Source organism: Magnolia sinica, chromosome 5 (assembly GCF_029962835.1).
Source record: "Magnolia sinica isolate HGM2019 chromosome 5, MsV1, whole genome shotgun sequence".
NCBI lineage: Eukaryota > Viridiplantae > Streptophyta > Magnoliopsida > Magnoliales > Magnoliaceae > Magnolia > Magnolia sinica.
In genome coordinates this window covers 115,425,625-115,448,967 of record NC_080577.1, presented here as the reverse complement: position 1 = coordinate 115,448,967, position 23,343 = coordinate 115,425,625, and the positions used below count along the sequence as shown (strand labels likewise).

Sequence of the window (23,343 nt, the reverse complement as noted above, 5' to 3'; positions counted from 1 at the left end):
TCCTCAACAACTTGAATTTTGTTGATTTATGTATTTATTATTGAATTGTGTTGTGTGTTGAAATAGAAGATACGGACAGGTATAAAGAGAAAAGGAATATTTGAAATCAGGCAAGCTATGCCTCAGTTGGGTATTGCATCTCATCTGGTGTATAAGTCGCATGCAAGGACCATGCAAATTTTAAGTACGAATGTGGATGGAGCATTTGTTGAAAATCACACTGATTGGATGATCATAATTGTTAAACTGGCAATGGTGAAATGGGTGGTTGGAATGAAAATCATCAGCGGCCTTAAGTTTATAATTCAATGTTTTGGGGATTTGGGTATCCTCAAAAACTTGAATTTGATTGATTTTTAATTGAATTTGTATTGTTTCTTGTTTGTGTATTGGAGTAGAAGATATGAACAAGAAAAAATGAAAGGGAATATCTGAAATCAGGCAAGCCATGCCTCAGTTGGGTTCCAAGTTGTAGGTACCAATCTGGATGGAACATTGGCTGTAAATCACACTGTTTGGATGATTTAAACTGTTGACCATGAAATGGATGGTTGGAATGAAAATTATCAGTAGTCTAAGTTGATTTGATGGGTGAAATCAGGCTGTTAATCAGGCTATGTTACATTCACAGTGGGCCTGTGACTTAGTTTGCATTCGTGTGCATGTATGACATTTCTGTGGTAGATGTGTTGCACCATACAAGTGCTAATGATTGTTAGCAACTTAGCATCCAGTCCCACAAATGGAAAACCGAAGTTCTGATTTTATAGGAGTTACTGCAGGGATGAATTATTGATCCTCTGCCCAAGGACATGTAGTTTGCTCTGGTGTCTTCTTGGTAGACCATGCCCCAAAATCTCCTGTACGAGATAATCATAAGTCATAACTCTTTGATCCTTGGCCTGCAAGTAAATGGTTAAGAAAAGATTTAGCAAAGGTCAAGGCCCCATCTGATTGAGATATTTATCATGTGGGCTCCATCCACATTCAAGCCCATCAGATCAATCACTTAACCACCAAATCAAGGGCCCCAATATGAATGGAGCAGTGAAGATCAGATATATCATATATCCTTGCTGTTAGTAGTTATGTGATGTATGTCGTTTCATTATTATTTTCAATTACTTATATTTTTTATTATTTTTTGCCACAGTATGGTAATGGGTATTCTCAAAAAATTGAAATCTTTGCTTCTGAACAGGTATTATATATCTTTTCTGCATTATTCTGTTGTGTTAACATGTTTCTGTTATTTTTGGATTGCAGAAGATTTGCATGAAGTGGAAAATGAAGGCTATCTTGTTCTTATTCTTTTGTTTAAACTGGGCGTTCTTGGCAGTTGTAAGTTACTTCCATTTTGTTTCATCTATCCTTGCTAATTTTTTCCGTCATTTATGTTTTGATGATTGTCTACTATTACTCTACTTGCGTGCAGGTTGCTGTTGGTCCACCAATTTGCTCAGCTGATCTTGGTGGAGAATGCAGCGATGCTGCTTCAGATGACTGGAAAGGCGAGTTCTTTCCCGACATTAAGAAAATCAAGTATGAGGTAAACCGTTTAAGTCCCATGTGTTTGAAATGTCCAGATTCTATATTGTTTGATCGAGCAATTTGCTTGGCTCAACAATGTGTGGGGCCCATTTTTTGCTGATTGAAACGGTTCTTATTGTGGCCCTTATGGTGGATGGAGATGCCAAAGACAACCTTCCCCCTTGAATTTTACTGTCCATCTGATTGGGCCTCTGCTAAAGCTGGACCATTGGCTGTGTTTTCCTTCCCCCAAGCAACAATTGAGATGGCTGGTCTCATGATTGAGCCTACCAGATGAATGACTTAGATTACCAGGAAGTGTGTCCTAACTGTCGCATTGCTGGGTTCTGGCTGTTTGTCAGACAGTTTTCTTTAATAAAATTATTCATAGTACCATTGCTGGATTGAACAAATTAACATCACTTCTTTTGTATTAGATTCATGAACTTTTTATTTAAATTTGTCAGGGTCCTTCTAGCAAGAATCCGCTTTCATATAAATGGTATAATGCCAATGAAGAGATTCTTGGAAAGAAAATGAAGGTGACTTGCTTCTTTTTCTTATCCACATTGGACTACAATATTTTCTTTTTCAAAACTTTATAATTCCTGATCACTAACAAGGTCACATGATCACTGTAGGATTGGTTGAGATTTAGCGTTGCATTTTGGCATACATTTCGTGGGACTGGAGCTGACCCTTTTGGAGCACCGACAAAGTACTGGCCTTGGGAGGATGGCACAAATTCCTTGGCTATGGCCAAAAGAAGAAGTAAGACGGAATTCAACATCCTGTTAGTGATGGTTGGTTCTGTAGAGCAATGGCTGTTTATATATATTTTTCTGCTTTTGCGGTATTACAGTGAGAGCTAACTTCGAGTTCATAAACAAGCTGGGAGTTGAGAGATGGTGCTTTCACGATAGGGATATAGCTCCAGATGGTAAAACGCTGGCGGTGAGTCTGATGGTGTTAGATACTGTTCCTTTCTATTATCATTTACATTATAATGTTTGAGATTGCTATGAACATGAGCACATCATAAAGTGTAAAATTAGAGCAGTTGTTCCATCCAAGAATCTTCTCATTAGATGTTCACCATGAATTGAAGGGGGTGTTTGCATAACTCTAAAATTCAAAAAATTCCTTCGGTTGCTTTTGTGCCCAACCCATGAATTGCTGACCTGACTCTCCCCACCAAGCTGCCTTTTCCTGCATGGCATCTTGTTGCCTTTTCCTAGCATTTGACATCTAGATATCTTGGTGTCTTCGGCTGAGCTGGAGCTTCCTCCTATCTTATCTGGCAATACTCCTTCCACATCATCATTGTCGACTTCTGGATGCTCAGGTTCTGATGCCTGAAATGACCTTCCGAGCTTGCTTTCTGGCTAGCATTCCATTATCCCTCCTCCATTTGAATTAGAAGAAAAAAAATACAAAATAAAAAATAAAATGTCTCCTATCTCCGGATGGCATGGATACTTTTGAAGCATTTGAGCTGTTTCTTTTAGCTTGACCAGGTGCACCCCTGGTAGGACCCAAGAAATCACTGCCCAGAGCCTCTGCAGCATCAGAGGCTTTTCTTTTGAAACACCTTCCAACCTTTGAGAGCTCAACCCCAATATGGTCTACCTCTGAATTCCACATTGGTGAGGAATCTCATACCCATGAAGGCTTCCTCCCTAAGGCCTAGATCCAAACCCTACAAAACCAAAACTCCTAGAGATTGCTTAGTTTGTCATGAATTTAGGGATAAAAACGTCAATTACCTTGTTGTATTCCTGGAACCGATGCCAAAGCTCTTAGATTGGTGATGAAAAGAGATGCAGAGCTATTGGCCTCAGCTCTCCGTCTGGGCTTCTTCTTCTTCCTGTCTTCTGTCCACTCACTTCACATTTCCTCATACAGTTACTGTCTCACAAGTCATTTTAGTTTCTAAAATATCAGAGCTGCTGCATTTGGGTACTTCACCAGATGTAACCTAAGCTTCCTTTTGTTGAATAGATTGCTAAGAATGAGTCTCGACACAAAGGTTATGTTTGGATGTTCCTGGTGCGCAAAGCAGACAGAATGCACTATTTCCCATTCAAAAGTGAAAATGAAGCCCATTTGATGATTGGGGATGGAATAAGTGGGAAAACAGAATCCCGCCTAATTTGGGTTCTGTTTTCCGTGTTGCCCATATTACAACCATGTTGAGTATGACATAGAAACCCTGCAAGCTTCTAGATGTTAACTGGTTTTAGTTACACGGTTTTATGTACTGTAGTCATGTTTAGTTGTTTCACAGTTTTATTAGGCTCTTCTTAGTTCTTACTGTTATTGGTCATTGGAGAAGAGGTGGTGTGGGCCCCTCCATGCCGAAGAAATCTGGATGACTAGGAACTATCTGAGTTGTTGAATTGTCTGAGTTTGCTTAGCAAGTCCCATCCTTCGCCCTCTGAAAGAAACTCTTTGGCATGGACCGCAGAGAAGTCAGGTTGTTTCTCGGTGAAGTCTTTTTACAACATGAGATCAGGAACAGTATATGACACATCGATTTGCCATACCGCTTTTTTATGGAGTTATGGAGCTCCCTCTAAAGTGGCTGCCCTAGCATGGTTAGTGGGTAGAAACAGGGTTCTCACAGTGGATAACTTGCACAAAAGGCACATGATTCTCCCCAAGGTGTCTCTTGTGTTTTCAGAATGAAGAAACAGCGAACCACCTTTTCATTCACTGTTTTTATGATAGGAAAATATGGGAGGTTTTTCTCATCAAGGCTGGCACCCAATGCGTTCTGCCAGCCTCCATCAAATCCATGCTACTGTCCTGGCATGGTGGGGGCATTGGGAAGAAAATCTGGCACTTATGTTTGCTAGCGGGAATCTGGTCATTATGGTCAGAAAGAAATAGGCGATGCTTCAAGAATATGTCTAGCAACTTTCCAAAGGTTTGCAAGATAGCAGTTGGTCTTGTTCAGGATTGGATGGCTGACCCCTCAGCCTTATCTTAGCTCCTCTCGCTTCTTATTTGTGTCATTTTTTCTGTTTGCTCTTTCTTTTTTCAGCCTCTGGCCTTCTCAAATAAAATTATCACCGGTTCAAAAAAAAAATAAAAAATCCATATTAATTTGGATATTTTGTGTATTGGACCACTTTAGTATACCTCACTTAGGTACGCATATAGCATGATTTTTGCTGATGCAACCACATGTGGGGGAATGGCTTTATGGGGAAGGCCTAGACAACTATGTTAGCTTTGCATCATAGAAAGTGGTGGTGGCTCATCTTCTTTGACATCACACTGGCGTAAGCCATCCAAATTGTGGGTTCCATTGTGGACCATATAAAATCACTCTAATCAATCAATCTTGGGCATCCATTTATGGCAACCAAATGGATGACTGGTCCAAATTTAAAGGAAAAAAAATAGGTGGCTAATATTGTCTTCAATTTTCGGTTATGCTCTCTCTATTCACAGTTGCATCATGGATTTGGACAGTCCGGATTTCCATTCAATTATTGCCATGAGTAGGTTTGAAGTGCCACCACCATTTTTTATTGGTCCAAAACTAATATTGGAGTCTACAAAAGGCACTCCCATGTGGCCCTGTGTTAGGGAAAGTTACCCCGCCTCTGTAGCTATGTGAGTTAAGTGTTTCTGGTGGGTATTAGAATTTTGTTTTGCTTCGCGTTAATATATTCAATCATTTATTTTGCAGGAAGCGAATGCAAACTTGGATGAAGTGGTAGCCCTTGCAAAAGAACTTCAGGTACTGCGCCTGAAAACATCTTGCTTGATTGTGATTCTATGTGATCATCCCATGCATAGAATAACAATTCTATGCAGTAGAACAAATACTCTGGCAATCGTCCCATGCATATTTTGAAATATAGTATTGTATCTTGCCACCCTTTCTGCTCGTTAAATATTATTTGTGGCGTTCAGGGAACTAAAATCCATCCGCTGTGGGGCACCGCCCAACTGTTTATGCATCCCCGGTACATGCATGGAGCTGCTACAAGGTATCTGATTTGCTTATATAAACTATTGCAGATAATTTTCTTTTGACATACATATTACTCACCATTGCAAAACGGATGCATCTCGGCTGGCAGCTCTGAGGTTGGTGTGTATGCTTATGCTGCGGCACAAGTCAAGAAAGCTATGGAGGCGAGTCTGAATATCATAATGAATGCCTTGCAGCTTGGGTTTTGTGTTTGTACTAAGTGTTCGTTACTTTTCTACAGGTGACACATTATCTAGGAGGCGAAAATTATGTCTTTTGGGGTGGGAGAGAGGGTTATCAGTCTCTCTTGAATACTGATATGAAAAGAGAGCTCGATCACTTGGTAAGGCAATGCATCTTCTTGTCATTTGGTCTGTTTGGGATATGATTTTAAGATTGGCTTGAGTGGGATATGATTTTAAGACTCGGTGGCTCGGGCTGACTCATTTGGTCTTGAGTCAGGTCATGGCTTACACGAGTCGGGGGTGACTCATGGTGTGACCGGATCGGGTCCTATGGAGTCCAAGTCAACTTGGACGAGCCACAAGGGATTGGTCCAAGTCTCAAAACTCAATCTTGTTATGGAATTTGCATTTAAAAAAAAAAAAAAAAAATTAATGCGAGAGGATATTGTATTTGCTTTCTTGGCTTATCAAACTTAGTATGTTCTTCTTTTGCAGGCAAGATTTTTCCAAGCTGCGGTTGATTGGAAGAAGAAGATTGGGTTCAATGGTAATCTTTTTAATTTAAGTCATGCACGTGCATCTGCATCATGTGAGCATCTGTAAGTTCAATCTGTGCCTAGTTAAGGGTCCATTTGGATGTATTTCCAAATGTAGTATTTTTTTTTTTCTTGGCAGATGCATTCATTTGTGGCAGCTTGAAAAGATGGAACTGCACTAAGCTTTCACAGTTTTTTTATTTTTTACTTTTATTTTACTTTTTTGCTCTTTCTCCTCCAAATCTCAAGTGCATTAAGAAAAGATGGATTTGTGTGGAGAGCATTGCCAAAGAGGGAACTTCCAAGCCAACCTTAGGCATGTTTAGACATATCTCCCGCAAATGGAGTTTCCGGAAATGTTTATTTTCTCTGTTGACACATTCGTTGACTCCCCGAAAAACCAATCTGGTTGGTTTTTGGTGAGTGGGCTTTTTAGCATCCATTTTGATGAGTGGGGATCAAGGGCGTAAGGCGAAATGGAGTTCTGCTCAAAACGGCTTTTAGCCATCTAAACACCCTTTTGAGGGTGCATCCAATTCAATTTGTAGTGATTCCATTTTTTCAGTGGCATTTTGTATTGATTTCTTCCTTTTATGTCTGCATTGTTCGGAAAATATTTATGGATTGTTTTTACAATTTTCAAATCTGACAAATTGTAAATTATTTTAATTTTTTTAGGAACTCTTCTGATAGAACCCAAACCTCAAGAACCTACTAAGCACCAGTATGTTTCGTGGCTGTTTTTTTTTTTTTGAAGTGTGCAATCTTTTTTTTTCCAAGCAATGTTCTATAATGTTAAATTCGGTCATCTTATGTCAGGTATGATTGGGATGCTTTTTTTTTTTTTGAAGTGTGCAATCTTTTTTTTTCCAAGCAATGTTCTATAATATTAAATTCGGTCATCTTATGTCAGGTATGATTGGGATGCTGCAACCGCAACAAGCTTTCTACAAAAATATGGACTTACTGGTATCTGCTTCCATCAATTTCACTTTCTCTTCATTATATAAACCCTGTGATCGTATCTTCTTTTACACTTATACTGCTTTATTGATTATTAATTTTGCATTAAAATTTTTTTTCATGACTGATAAAAAAATTTCGGGCAAGCAACTGAATTCATTAAACCAGAAAAGGAATGCTAGAAAAAAAAAATGTAAGAAATGTTTAATCAAGAAGCAAAGCCAAGATGGATATGCCGCAGGCACTAAGCTCTCTCTATCAGACACCCCTGCTAGCCCATTTCCACCAACAATGGATGCCAAAATTCATTGATATCCGCCACGAACTTCCCCTTGAAAATCATGTAATTTTCGTGACTGATAAAAAAAGGGATTTTTACCGCAATATTCCTGAGGAATCTATATTTTACCAAATAATGCCTACGTGATTAGAAATAACGTGGAGGTGCTTTTTGAGGGATGACATTACAAAAATGCCCTCATTTTTTATTTTTTTTTCCTTTAAAAGGTAGTGAAGCACAAGACTCGTGGGGCCTACATGGTATGTGTATAACATCCAACACGTTAAACATATGCAACACACCATTGTCATAACAGGAACAAAATATCAGGTCAATGAGATAATCAGACGGGCTACACTTGAATGGGGATATTTCGAATGGTGCAGATTATCTTTTATGTATTGGCCCACCTTACAATTGGATCCACCGTATTTTTGGTTTGCCTAATAATAATGTTGGTGTGCATTTGTTGGATGGGTTGGATGTGAGACACATACCATGTGGGCCCCACAACTTCTCTTTTTACACTGTGGTAAAGAAAAAAGCAAAGGAGTGCAATAACATAATTCCCACCCATTAAAAGCACTGCCTTGGAATGTTGGTTACTGGAGGCACTATTTGGTAAAACCCAATTTCTTGAAGAGTTTTGCAGTAAAAATCCAAATAATAATAATAATAATAATAAATCTATTTTCATGACAACTAATCTTGGAAAGGTTGGGACCTGTTGGTTTTGTTTGATTGTGAACAAAAAGTAAATACCTTTTTTTTTGAACGGATTCTCACAGGCATGGAGGGTAATATAGGAACTTTTCTGTCTCTACCCATACATATAGAGAAGCTTGTATGCAACATAGTAGAAGTGAAGAGAGTTCTAGAATAGGCTAGACTTTTTTAGTGCTTTGTGGAGACCTCTAAAAGGTTCTGGAGTTCTCTGGAGAGTCTCGTAGCTATATGTGTGTGGACGAGTCTAAAAGGATCATAGACCATTTTTGACAGTTGGATCTATGCCATATGACATAATCCAAGCCATTGATGTACACATCTAGTCCCTTCCTCAACCCATATATTGGTGATCTCCTCATCCAGGGCTCATTCCCCATAGTTGTAATCTTCTCTTCATGGCTTGCAGGATCCTTCTAACTAGGTGCTACCCCCACTTTGGGTCATACTTTGGGCTCTCATTTGCCATCCATCTTCTTACCTTTTTTTTTTTGAAAGATCACTGAATATATTAAAAGAAAGATGGAGGGGAGAAGAACAAAAGGAAACATAGATGGGGGCGAGTGAGGGTTGTTGGGCAGGCAAAACTAGCCATTAAACCCCAAGAAAAAATCTACTTGATTAAAACCTACAACATAGACCATCCATTCAATCAGAAGACGCTTGGCTTTACTGGTGATAGCTGCGACGGGATTAGAGACATCCCTAAAACACATGTTGTTTCTTTCTTCCCAGACCGACAACCAGATAGCTATGATTGCCATGTGCCAGATCCTTGTATTCTTCTTACCCAAACTGACCCCATGCCAGGCTTTGATAAGGAGGAAGACCGAACCAAGGAAACACCACTTCAAATTGAAGCAATTGAGAAAATCTGTCCAAATTTCAGAAATGAACGGGCAGGAGAGTAGGAGGTGATCGATGGTTTTTTCGTTCTTCATACAACATAGGCAGATGTTGACAATAGACATTCCCCTTTTTCTCATATTGTCCACCGTGAGAATTCTTTTGGACCCCACTAGTTGGGTGAAAGCAGCATGCTTGGGAGGAACAGAGTACTTCCGGAATTTGAAAGGAGGGTGGACCTCAAAGGAGATCGAGCCTTGGTCCAGTTGATGATAAAAGGATTTGACAGAGAAAGTGTTGGATTTATCCACTTTCCAAATTAACTTGTCCGGGCTGAAGATGTCTGACATGCTCGAATTAATGCACTGAAGAAGACCAGCAAGCTCGTCAATCTCCCAGTCCTGAAGTTCCTCCTGCAATTGATGATCCAGTCGATCTTGTTGTCCAGTATTGAGTAGCAGTCAGCTACAAAGGGCTTGGGGTTGGAGGCGAGGCGATGAATATTCGGGAAGTCAACTTTCAAGGGGGCTTCAACCACCGAAATGTCTTCCCAAAATTGAATTTTGGCCCCATTTCCAAGGCTGAAGCTGATGCCTGGAAGAACTGCCTTCTTTACGGAAATAATCCCCTTCCAAAGGGGAGAGGCCCTATATCGAGAAGAATCGTTTGACCACCAACCGCCGATCGATCTTCCATATTTTCCTTTGATGATCATGTTGCACAAGCTATCGTCGTCCGAACCGAGCCTCCAAATCCACTTACCAAGGAGGGCTATGTTCATCCTCTTCAGATCTTTAATGCCTACACCACCGAAATCGGTCCGCTGACATACTTGAGACCAATTAACCAGGTGAAATTTGTTGGAGTCTTCCTTTCCGTTCCATAGAAAATCGCACCTGAGTTTTTTGAGCCTGGAGAGAACCACTACTGGGCATTTTAGGAGGGACATGAAGTATGTCGGGAGATTGGAGAGGGCTGCCTTGATGAGAGTGATGCGGCCTCCCAACGATAGGTATCTGCACTTCCATCTGGCCAGATATTTTTCGAATTTGTTGATGACCTTATCCTAGATGGATATAGGAGGTGAACCCAAACATAGCGGGAGACCAATGAAAGAAGCTGGCAGGGAAACAGAGGAACAATCAAACGAGAGAGCGAAAGAACTGACCTCTTCGTCCTTAAGATTAACATCAAACATTTTGGATTTGGACAGATTGATTCTTAAACCCGAGATTGCCTCAAAATACCTGATCGTGGTGCGGATATCGTCGACTTTAACCGGATCCGCATCACTGAAGATGAGGGTGTCATCTGCGAATTGAATATGGGAGACTGGGGTTGACAAGCCTATCATTTTGATGCCACTAAGAATGCCAGCTGATTGACCTGCCTGAATCATACTGGAGAGAGCTTCTCCAACGATTAGGAATAGGAATGGGGACAGTGGATCTCCCTGTCAGATGCCTCTGGAACTCTTGAAGAAACCTTTTGGGGTACCGTTGAGGAGGATAGAGAAATGGGTTGACCCTAAACATTCTCCAATCCATCTATACCATTTGTTAGGGAATCCCATATGCCTCATCATGTATTGGAGGAATTTCCAGTCAACATGATCGTATGCCTTTTCGATATCGAGCTTGCAGCAGATAGATTTACAACCGTCTTTAAAAGTGGAATGCAGACATTCATTCGCTATCAACGAGCAGTCTATGATCTGTCTGCCCGGGATGAAAGCACGTTGGTGGGAGGATATGATCTTGCTGAGAGTAAGCTTCAGGTGGGAATCCAAGACTTTGGCCAAAATTTTGTAAGAACCCCCAATTAGACTTATGGGGTCTAAATTCTGAGAATGAACTTGCGCCCCGGGACTTTAGGGATAAGCGCGATGAAAGAAGATCCTAGACCTTTGGACAAGGTTCCTCTGTCATGAAATTCTTTGAAAAATAACATGATGTCTGCTTTGATCAATTCCCAGAAAAGCATGAAGAAGCAGGGAGGGAAGCCATCAGGGCACGGGGCCTTGTCACTGTCGAGGGAACTCAGAGCTAGCTTCACTTCTTCCTCTGAAAAGGAAGTTATAAGGAAGTCAGCCGCTAGAGGGTTGAGGCTATCAAACTGGAGAGAATCAAGACCCGATCTATCTCATTGATCAGCGCTGAGTAAGGAACTGAAATAGAGGATTGCTTCCTTAGATATTTCTTCTTTATCCTCGATACGGCGACCATTAATGTGGATGATGTTATGTTGCACCTGGTGTGCATGCTGGCTACAGAATGAAAGAATTTGGAATTTTTCTCCCCTTCTTTCAGCCATTTAGCTCGGGATCTTTGTTTCCACGCGATTTCATTATCAAGAGCCCTTGCTGACAAAGATTGAATGAGCTGAATCCTTTTGGATAGAATGTCCAGAGACATGTGGCCGTTTTTCGCTTCAACATCGATCGCTTGAATTTCAGCCTTGATGGAGTCCGTTTCAGCATCCCTCTTAGAGAACACTTCTTTATTCTATCTTCTGAGCTCTGTCTTCAGCATTCTGAGTTTGGTGCAAAGTTTGTAACCTGCGTAGCCCTCGACCTGGAAACTGCCCCACCAATCTGAGACCAACTGAAAGAAACCATCATAGTTAAGCCAAGAAGATTCAAATCGAAAAGGCTTTGGACCCCAATTGAGATCTTCAGAAGATAGCATAACCGGGCAGTGGTCCGAAGTTAATCTAGGGAGGGCGGTCTAAGAAGCAGAGGGGCAGGCCTCCAGCCAGTCTGGAGGTAGGAGGAATCTATCTAATCTAGAGAGAGAGGGATTCAATCTGTCGTTAGTCCAGGTGAATCTACAACCCAGAAGAGGGAGGTCGACGAGTTGGAGGTCGTCGATCCAATTGGAGAAGGAATACATAGCAGGGGAAATGTTGTGATCATGGGATTTTTCTTCAGGGTACTTGGTGATGTTGAAGTCGCTGACGAAACAGCAGGGGCCTTAAAACTTCCTCCTGGAGAAACTCAACTCGAACCAAAGATTGACCCTTCTAGAATCAAGAGTGGGGCCATAGCCTGAGGAAAATAATCGCCTCTGATTAGAGGAAATTTCGAGCAGAATGACCGAGATTGAGAAGGATCCGGACCAGGATTCCTCCAGCTTCCATTTGGAGGATTTCCACGCAATCAGAATGTCGCCTGAAGTACCTAAAGCGTCCAAAGAGACCCACCGAGCATCAAAAGCCTTCCACAGGGATCTCATCAGTCTGTCGTTGAAAGTCTAGGTTTTTGTTTCCTAGAAACATAGGATATCGGGGTTGCGGGAGCTAACAAATTCTTTGATCGGTCTCTTTTTCTGCTTGGAGCCGACGCCTCTGACGTTTCAAGAAATGATCTTCATTAGGTAAACCAACTGCCCCGAGAAGCCTGACGAGTTGAATCATTGATAGGATCCGAGCCCATATCGAAAGAGGAGGAAAGGCGCTGCAGCTCTCTGTTGCTACAGGACTTGGAGAGGTGAGGCTTCAGGGATTTGGAGGTGGAAAGAGGTCTTTCGCGAGATTCAACACATTGGAATAACGCGATGAAGTCCTCAGGGCAGTCCCCGAGAGATAAGCCAACAGCTCTACCGACGTGCCCAATTGCATCTCTGATCCACTTCTTATTCTTAATGGTGTTGATGAGAGTCTCCCTACTCTCATTATCAGACGAGTTCATATCTAGCAGGGTTCCTTGCTCAGAAGAAGGTCCGATGCGGATTTGGAGGGGTTTGACATCAATGATCCGATCCTCTATCTCTTCCTGAAAGAGGGATATGAGGGCGTGCTCTGGAATCGAGGAGGGAGAGGCGGTGGGCAAAGGAGGGGAGGCTAGAGAGGATGGGTTGTCGGAGTTGCAGGACAAACGGTCTATATCTCCCGGGCCATCACACTGTGGAAGAGGAAAATCGAGGAGGCAGATGCGTTTCCCAGATGACCCTGAGAGATGAGAGTGGCCCAGCTGAGCGAACTGACGGTTGAAGGAGAAGAGGCGATTCTTCAGTAGAAGATTAGGAATGGATAGGCTGTTGGTGGTAGAAATGGGACGAAAATTTGAGAAACATGAGTGGTCAGGGGGTGGGTTGGTTGAGGGGGAGAGGTTAAGGTTAAAGGTCCTACCCGACTCAGGACCCGGATCCGACCTGAGCTCGCAATTAGTGACTGAAGCGGACTCGATATCTGCCTTCGGGTCCAGAGGATTATGGGGATCTCCACCCGCATCTGAAGGCTCGACACATGGGTGGAAATCGCGAGAAGGCTTGACGTATGTAACCTGCGCCGAGGATGGGACCGAGCCGAGTAGGCTTGGCGGAGGAGGCAGAGGGCGCGTGGCGCAATCTGGAATAGACATGTGGATGAGATCGGTAGAGACTGCGGTCAATCTCTCACCACGTGTCACAACTGGCTCTGGGAGGCGTGCTGAAGGCGAAATCGAAGGCTTCTCGGACGCGCTAGGAACACGTGTCGAAGGGTGGGGGTGACCACGTAGCAAATGTTCTACCCGAGAGCTGCACGGACCATCATGACAGGCAGCTGACATGTTATCACAGTTCTGTGGTCCGCGGGAGCACACAGCTGTGTGAGATGCCGTTTCTTCACCGGCACCGACGTGGAAAGAATGCTGTTCCCTTAGGCTCCACAGATCTCTCCATCTGGCAGTGGGCCATTTGGGGTCTCGATTTGAATCAGTAGAGAGAGATTCCAGTTGTCGACGGACACAACGATATGGGATGGAGGGCTTTCTCCTTTTCTTCTCCGAACCCGGACCCTGAGAACCGCCATTTCTTCTCCACACTTGTATTTTGGATCCAACTCTATGAAGGAGCCCACCATGGATGCCGCAGACAGGAAGAACTCTTCGTGCCATAGTTCCAAGGGGATCGCCCATATGAGGATCCAGACTTCCTTCGTGCCGAAGAAAGAGAACTCGTCCCATCTTAGGATGTTATGAACAGGACCGTCTTTGTGAAGGGCCCCTGCGATGTGAAGGAGGTCCGAGTTCATGCTCGGGCCTGGGTTAATCCAGAGCTAGTTGTAGCCGATAGGTTTGATGATGTAGCCAAACCATTTAACGTTGTAGCACTCGTCGATCCATCCTTGAACTTGGGATACCGAAGATCCCTCTTTGCATATGGCTACGACTGTGTCTTCCAGCCCTTTCTTTGCGTGATTAAGGGAAGCTTGGTTGATATGCACAACATTCTCCGAGATCGAGATAGGAGGATCGGGCTGAGAGGGAGGTTTGGGGTTTAGTGTGTTATTTCGATGGGTTGGATGTTGCGAGATCTGGGAAGACGGAGGGCCAAGGAGGGCATTTTTGAAAGAAGCGTCGCCGGAGATTTGCCTGGGGTTGTGGTGGGATGATGCGCTTGTTCTATCGTAGGCGGTCTTGGAGTTGCTGAGAGAGGCTTTCTTGGGTCTCTGTCTAGGGCCATATCTTGCCCTTTGAACCAGCAGAGGGGAGCCACCGAATCTTTCGCCATGCAACATCTGCACCGCCCAAGCCAGCTTCACCTCTGAGCCCATCCTTATCAGGGCGAAACCTCTGTAGAGACCATTGGATCTGTCTCTAGGCATGATGATGTCCATGACAGCACCTGTGTGGCCAAACACCCTGGCCAAGTTGATGGGAAACCATCCTTCTAGATACCCTTTCACGAAAATGGTAGGGTAATCCGACGAGTCTCTGTGTTGTTGAGGTTGAATCTTCTCTTTACGCTTTTTGCCCGGTACTTGTAACCATGGCTGATGGGAGGCGACCGCGAGATGGTCATTGAGGAGGTCCCCAACACGGTCTTGGGTGACCGGGTGGAGGGGTTTGGGATCGTCCATATCAATGCTTACCTGTTGGAGTAAAAAGGTGAAAATACAACATTTGAGGAGTCTTTTTTTTTTTTTATAAATTTAAAGGATGACAATTTTATTGAAAAGGAGCAAATGCTGCAAAAGAATACAATGAAAAGAAAGCAGAGTTACCACGAGGCCTAATTAGGACCAGAGAGACAATAGATGCGGAGCTTGGCATTCACAGCCACCCAGCCTATGAGCAAGGATATTCTTGTTTACAACTTTACATTTTGAAACAGACGCTTCACTATGCTTCATGCAACTATACTACATAGTGCAATATGAAGCTTTCCCATCCCATTCTTGTGTTTTCATGCATCCAAGCTAGCTCTTGCTGTCTAGCACTTGGTGGTGCAAGTGGTTGGTAGGCTGACTTGAGTAGTGCTGGTTGGCTGATTAAAATACCTTAATTCCCAAATTTTCACGTCCAGTGCTGAATTGGTCAAAACTCACTGGTAAAATCATTGCATAGTGCAAACCAACCGTTAGGTGTGGACACATTTTTGGGCGGGCTGATATGTCCTCTGATACTGACATGTCAAACCTTGCATACATCAAGATGAAGATACTCGATGTGGAGCACCAAAAAAAAAAAAAAACATTTGAAAAATTGAATGAACCTGCCCAGACTTGCTTCAATGGTAGTAGCATCATTTACTTTCCCAAACCAAGCTCTGGCGCTTGTTTGAGAACATATAAATCTTTTTTCAATTGACAAACCAATGAAGGGCTGGATATGAACTATGGCCCAAAAGGGCATGGCTGGAGGTAGTAAATAAAGACTGGATGACCTACTCAGTGGTAGACTCTCAAGAGTTTCAACACGAGGTCATGGGTTCAAGTACCCATTGTGGTGAAATCCCACTGTGGTGTGAGTGCACGGGTGTGTGTGTGGGGTGTGAGTGCTTGTGTTTTTTTTTTTTTTTTGGTCACATGTCAGCGGTATTGTGAAATGACAGGCTAATGATTGTATCTGCATCCATCATATAAATATGGTCGAAGCACTCTGTGAGAAGGATGTGCATACATAGCAACCACTATAAAACTTGGTCCATCACACCATAATTCAAAAACCTGAGAACTTGACTCATCCCCAATCAGGTTGTGTCAACTCATAAGAATCAATTGAGTATTTAATTGACCTGACGAATCTTGTCAATTTGGGACTAAGTTGCAGGTACCCATGAGTTTCCTGGTGACTTGGATTAAAATCTTGTTTTTCAGGTTGACTAAGCTGAGTTTTGAGTTTATCACCAAGTCTTATAACCATGCATCAGAATAGATGACACAAAATACTAGCCATCTCTCATAATTAATGCATGAAAGTTCCTACCTGGAATACATAGAAATACATTACCTAAGGGCCTGTTTGATTTTCCGGCTCTAGTGTAATTACCATGTAAATAGGTAATAATTATTTACCTAGGTAATTACAACATCTTTCCCAATGCAGATGTGACAACTTACTTTTTTAACACTTTAATCGAGAAATTTACAACATCAATGTGGGGCCATCGTGATGTATGTTACTTATCCACACCGCTCATTTGTTATGCCAGCCGAATTTATGGCATGAGCAAAAAAATGAGGCAGATCCAAAGGTCAAGTGGACCACACCACAAGAAACAACGGGAATTGAATGCCTACCATTAAAATCTTCTTGGGGCGCTTAAAAGTTTTGGATCAAGCTGATATTTGTGTTTTCCCCTTATCCATGCCTGTATGACCCTATGAACAGGTTAGCCGATGAAAAAAAAAACCTCAATGTGGGCCCAGTGAAGAAAATAACTTTCAATGGTGGACAAATTAAGGCCACTATTTCCTTTAGTGTGGGCCATTTGAGTGTTGGATCTGCCTCATTTTTCGGTTCATGTTCCAAAATGTTCTAATAAAATAGATGGACGGTATGGATATATCATATAAATTACAGTGGGTCCACATATTTAAGTCAACACTTTTGTTTCGATTTTTGAGGTGGAATTACTCTCATATTTTCAAACATGGTGAAAAAGTAATAATTACTTGTTTACCCTGATTTACATGTATCATGGAAAATCAAACAGGCCCTAAAGGAATCATGATTGTCAAAATGTTTTTTTTTTTTTTTTTGTTCCTTTCAGAAAATACGAAAATTTCATAAATTTGTTATTGACCAGCTGTCTGTCTTTTGACTCTTTTCTATGCAGAAGAATTCAAGCTCAACATTGAGTGTAACCATGCTACCCTGTCTGGTCATAGGTTTGTCTTTCTCTCTCCATCAATTGCTTACGTTGCATTTGGAGGCACTACTGAATTGAATTACAATAACTAGTTCAAGTAAGCAGAAATGACCAAATTGCAATTATTACCTTCCACAGTATTCATAGTAAGGTTTTGGCCGTCAAGAAAACAAGATTGTAGCTACTTCTCCTCCAAACTTGAAAAGTATTATTGTTGCAATTTGTACCATATTGGTTGTTGCTACTTAATTGAACCAACTATTGCAATTCAATTGAATAGTGCATCCAAACACAACCTTAATTTTAAAAAATACCCACATGAATATGGCGAGTTTAGCAACATTCCTCTGCAAAACCAAAGCTTTTTTTTTTTTTCAAAACTTTGCAGCTGCTTTCATGAGCTTGAAACTGCGAGAATCAATGGATTGCTAGGAAATATTGATGCGAACACTGGTGATCCTCAAGTTGGTACGAGTTTGATCTTACTTAACTCATTGAAAATTACCATTTTTTAGATTGATGTTTTAATTAGGACTGTTATGGCTTCAGGCTGGGATACCGACCAGTTCATGACGGACATAGGAGAGGCGACTTTGGTTATGCTAAGTGTTGTTAGAAATGTACGTAAAGGAGGACAACTCTCCAATTTCACATAAAATAATGAATATTGGGCAGATGAGTTCATAATTTTTTGTTAATTTGGTTTGCATGTGTGCAGGGTGGGCTCGCTCCCGGAGGACCCCACCATCGATCTGGCTCGATGACGACGTCCAAGGAGGGCCTCCTAGCTAGAAGTCAAGTTTTGGTTCCGAAAAGTGGCCAGATAGTCAAGAAAAGCCCACAATGGGATCTCATGATCGTGGCCCACACGTCCGATTGGTTTTATCTTTTATGTTTTGCTTATTGTTATTATTTATAACAGCATGAAAGTTTTAGATATCCTCGTTTGGTTTTTATTTTAGTTTACTTATCGCTAGGTATGTCGCACATGGTGCGAGTTTTGAGTATAGGGTTCTCCCTATAAACAGGCCCCTGTAGTTCTTTTCATTCATTGAAGTTAATAAAAAAATTCGCTTTATTTTTTGCTCTCTTCGTGAGTTGTGGAAGAATTCAAAAGTGGTATAACTAGTTCAAGTAAGCAGAAATGACCAAATTGCAATTATTACCTTCCACAGTATTCATAGTAAGGTTTTGGCCGTCAAGAAAACAAGATTGTAGCTACTTCTCCTCCAAACTTGAAAAGTATTATTGTTGCAATTTGTACCATATTGGTTGTTGCTACTTAATTGAACCAACTATTGCAATTCAATTGAATAGTGCATCCAAACACAACCTTAATTTTAAAAAATACCCACATGAATATGGCGAGTTTAGCAACATTCCTCTGCAAAACCAAAGCTTTTTTTTTTTTTCAAAACTTTGCAGCTGCTTTCATGAGCTTGAAACTGCGAGAATCAATGGATTGCTAGGAAATATTGATGCGAACACTGGTGATCCTCAAGTTGGTACGAGTTTGATCTTACTTAACTCATTGAAAATTACCATTTTTTAGATTGATGTTTTAATTAGGACTGTTATGGCTTCAGGCTGGGATACCGACCAGTTCATGACGGACATAGGAGAGGCGACTTTGGTTATGCTAAGTGTTGTTAGAAATGTACGTAAAGGAGGACAACTCTCCAATTTCACATAAAATAATGAATATTGGGCAGATGAGTTCATAATTTTTTGTTAATTTGGTTTGCATGTGTGCAGGGTGGGCTCGCTCCCGGAGGATTCAACTTTGATGCGAAATTGTTAGTGTTTTATCTTTACGAGAAATGCGATGATCTCATGTAGTGCACTTTTGGCAAACTTGTATGGTAACTGAGACCATTGGACCGGTGGGCTACCACAAGGGTGATCCATAAGACAACTCATACTGCTTGGATGACTATTCATCCAATCGAAGTTAGTTTTGCTTCTTGATTGTGGACTGTTAGTCTGTTACTTATTTTTTGAGTTAGCCATTCCCCTCATTCAGGCCACTGATAGGATGGTACCATGGTCTGGTTCCATCCACAAGATGGCCGCCCACCAAATCGATGGTCCTGATGGCTCTAATCAAGTGCCATGTTTACCATAGATGATGGCTTGGATATGGCCCTTCATTTTAATTTGATTAAAACTTGGGTGTAGGCGGAGAGAGAGTACAGATGTTGAGGACCTTTTCATATCACACATCTCTGGAATTGATACCATGGCCCGCGGACTCCGCAATGCTGCCAAGCTAATTGAGGTGAGTTCACTGACAGAACCATTGACTTTTGTGGGTTTTATGGGATTGCTGACTGTGGATTTTCATGGATTATAAGTATGGTTCTTTGGATGAGCTTGTTCGAAAGCGGTACCAGAGTTTCGACTCAGAAATTGGGGCTCTGATCGAGGTTTGTGACTTATCTCAAGTCATCCCCTCCGTCCTATCTCTTAAAGTCATCCCCTCTGTCCTATCTCTTTTTTATGTCTGATGGATGGCTTGGTGTTTAAGCAGGCTGGGAAGGCTGATTTTGAGACACTTGAGAAGAACGCCATGGAATGGGGTGAACCAGCTGTTGCTTCTGGAAAGCAGGTAAGATGCCAACTATATTGATTTTGAGCAGGCCTAGCGTGTGTGAGATTTAGGATTGTCTTTGTGGCACACTGGAAACTGGGCCACTAATCAGGTAGGGTCCACAATGATTTGTCCAGAAAACGGGCTGGGCCATTCATCAGGTGGGTGAAATGTGTGTGAGAAGAATGGGGCGGTTGGAAAAGGAAAAGGATACATATCCAAGGTACCCATTTTGCTCATTTGGTGAGGGGGTTGACCCGGTGTTTGGATCTGATGAATGTCCCAAAAAATCAACACATATTAGAGAATTGATGTTTAGGAATTCATTGAACTCTTGCGGCCCACATATGAGTGGTCCGTCCTGATTTTTGCACTAGTGCATGCTCATGGTCAGCCTTATGAATGGTCCAGGTCTAGTACACTTGTGCCACATCAGACAAGTCGGATCTTATCTTGGTCCGTTGTTTATACTCATTTCAATCTGAATGCAAACAAGAAATTGGTTTCCTTTGTTGCAGGAACTCGCGGAGATGATATTCCAATCTGCCCTGTAGAAGAAAGTAAGCAACTTGTGGGACATTGTCTTAGCAGGTTTCTGAAGTTCTAAATTTCGGCATGTTAATAACCGTAGCGACAGAGAACCACAATAGTAGGAACAACAGCTAAAAGGCACTCTTTTACCTAAGATAGGGTCTTCAAAATCAGTGAATGTGCTGTAATAAGTGCCCTGGCTCATGTTTCGTTTTGAGAAATCTGTTTTTGAATTTGCCATCTGACCCATGTTTGTTTCAGCGTCCCTTCGGACCCAATTTCCACAAATAGCCTTTTTTTCTTTTTTCCCGTTTGGGCTTTTTAGTGCCTATTTCGTCAGGTGATTTTTGAATCTGGTGGTTTAAGAGGGGGGGCGGCGGTGGGCGCATATAAATCTTGTGATGGAAATATTAGCCATAACTTTTCCAGTTATATGTAGCCTGCTGATTAAACGGTCCACTTTCTAGCCACGAATCAGATGGTTAAGATTATTGGAAGGATGTGATTTTAAGGGTCAGAGATCATTTACGGTGAGACCATCTGGATGAACTGTAAGATTGTCTCGATGTGTACAGTGGGCCCAGCCAAAATGTCGTTTGATCCCGACCATCTGACTGAGGGCGCTGTAATTCACCATTCTTTTTAGATGCAAGGGAAAAGACTACACGATCATCATCGAGCCCAATCAGAAATTTAGTGGACTTGCCCAAGTGCTTGCCTCGGGAACAGATTGGCTACTCCCCCTGCCACCAGCCAATGGCTGGTGTTCAGTGCTCTGTGGGCCCCACGATGATGTATGTGTTTCATCCATGCCATCCATCTATTTTTATAGATCATTTTATGATATAAGAACAAAAATTAGGTATATCCTAATCTCAAATGGATCACATTACAGGAAACTGTGTTGAATGAAAGTCGACCATTAAAAACTTTTTTGGGTGGCCATAAAAGTTTTGGATCAAGCTGATCTTTGTTTTTTCCCTTCATTTGGGTGTGTATGACCTAATCAACAGATTGGATGTAAAATAAACAGTACAGTGGTCCGTAGGAGGATTTTAATGGTGGATATCCAATCTCTATTGTTTTCCTGTGGTGTGGTCTACTTGCGATTTATATCCCTCTCATTTTTGGGATAAAGCCCTAAAATAATCTGTAAAAATGGATGAACGGAATGGATGAAACATATACATCATGGTGGGGCCCACAGAGCACCGACCACCAGCCACCGGGCTGGTGGCAGGGGGAGTAGCTAATCCGTTTCCGCTTGCCTCGCACGTGGAAACAAGGCCCACGTGTGATATAGAGGCAACTTATCAGGTCATCCCTCGTTAAGGTTTCCATATCTAAAAAAAATATGCTAATCTGATGATCAGTTGGTCCACATGCGTATGCTGGATTTGGATCGTTGTTCAATTTATCCGAACCATCCATTAGTTTTGTACATTGGTGGCCCCCCAAGATGATCTTATCCACCCCATTGAGATCGCCTGATGAGAAAGCTGAACTCACAATGTGAGGCGAGTTGATGAGTTATTTGATAGTCTAAAAGAGGATGACTCTTGATACACATGCTCTCAGAACTTGTACATATGGCTGTTATGTAAACTCAAATTGAAACAGACTACATTGTGGAAGTGGAACTCGCAGTGCTCCTAAATAACGTATCCAAAATCAGATGGGTTGAACAATCCTAGCCTCTGATTATTTCACACTTATTGAAACAATACCATTAGATGTTTTTATTTTTAAATGTCAAATAAATGCCCATAAAATGTACTGCATCGTACGCTTGCCAATAAGGACCCTTCATTTCCACTCATCCAATAGGGCGAGAGGTATGGGCACCGTGTATGTGGGGCCCATGGTTAGGTTGGCCACACCGGGACCTGATGAGCGATGATGTGGAACGCCCCGGAATCTTTCCAACTCACATGTAAAAAAAAAAAAGAAGAAGCAGCAGCAACGGTCCAGATCAATGGAAATAAAACTTCACCGATCAAGACGTTATAATCCTCTGAGAGATTTTAGGGGCATCCCCATAAGATGAACGGTCTGGATCACGTTAACATGATAAGATATTTGGATATCAGACCGGCTTGTCCGGTCCTCTGTTAAGTCGGGACTCGGCTGAGTTAGGGGTGGCTTATCCGAGTCTGTCAATTCAGACATGCGGAGCTGAAACTGGATGTGATTGACTCAGAATTATCTCACACTATTTCCTGCGGTGTGGTCCACTTGAGGTTTGGATCTGCCTTATTTTTTAGTTCACATTCTAAATTGAGTTGAAAAAACGGATGGACGGCGTGGATAAAACACGTACGTCACGGTGGGGTCTCCAGAGTCCTGACAACATGTACGTAGGTGGTGTTGGGTCTTCACGCAATCCGCGCCCATGAATATTTTAGTCCTTCGCTTCTCCTTCCACGAGGAAGATTCTCATTCTCTGTCCGTGTCCGTCGTGCGTCTGGAAGGGAGTTTACTACAATACAACATTGCTATCGCTACCTTTACGTTGGGACTGTGGCTTGATTTGGATCAATTTTCCGTGATCCAAACCGTTTACATGGGGTCTCACGCTCTCACCGTGGACGGGGAAGCTCAAATAAAAATAAAAGTTTCGCTAATTATCTTTGAACATGAACCATTCCTTAATGTTGTTTTGTGAGCCATTGATAGGATCTTTCAATTTTGAATATTTTATATGATATCAACCGTCCACCGTAAGGCCCCATCGTTAAATAGTTTGGATCAGTTCAACATGACCCGAGATATATTGCCTTCGATCCCGACGTACAAAATTGAAATACATCACGATGTATCGCAGCATCGGAAAACCACCTTTACAGAGAGGTGGGTGCTTGCAAGCATTCGTTCGTGACCACAGCCGTGCCTGTGGTGAGTATTTTCCACCGTGTCGGATTAGGTGGCGTTTCCCACGCCACGCCACACCACATCACACCACCCTCAATCGCGATGTGTCGGACGTCGTGGGCCACCATGATGTATATGTTTTATATCCACGCCATCCATCCGTTTTGCCGGCTCATTTTAAGGCATGAACCAAAAGAATGAAGCATATACTAAGCTCAAGTGGAC

At 42.2% G+C, this 23,343-nt stretch overlaps 1 protein-coding gene across 1 annotated transcript; it reads left to right on the top strand.

Annotated features, from left to right (window-relative positions):
* The first annotated feature begins 1,266 nt into the window (after positions 1-1,266).
* Positions 1,267-20,492, top strand: LOC131246885 (xylose isomerase-like). The gene is made up of 20 exons (XM_058247347.1): positions 1,267-1,341; positions 1,436-1,549; positions 1,998-2,072; positions 2,172-2,301; positions 2,393-2,484; positions 5,231-5,281; positions 5,458-5,534; positions 5,628-5,682; positions 5,760-5,861; positions 6,199-6,250; positions 6,918-6,963; positions 7,153-7,208; positions 17,094-17,145; positions 17,515-17,594; positions 17,676-17,746; positions 18,882-18,922; positions 19,305-19,404; positions 19,481-19,552; positions 19,657-19,734; positions 20,235-20,492. Exons 1-20 carry the CDS (start codon positions 1,276-1,278, stop codon positions 20,268-20,270), a joined length of 1,446 nt encoding a protein of 481 aa, XP_058103330.1. The 5' UTR covers positions 1,267-1,275; the 3' UTR covers positions 20,271-20,492.
* The last annotated feature ends 2,851 nt before the right edge of the window (positions 20,493-23,343 follow it).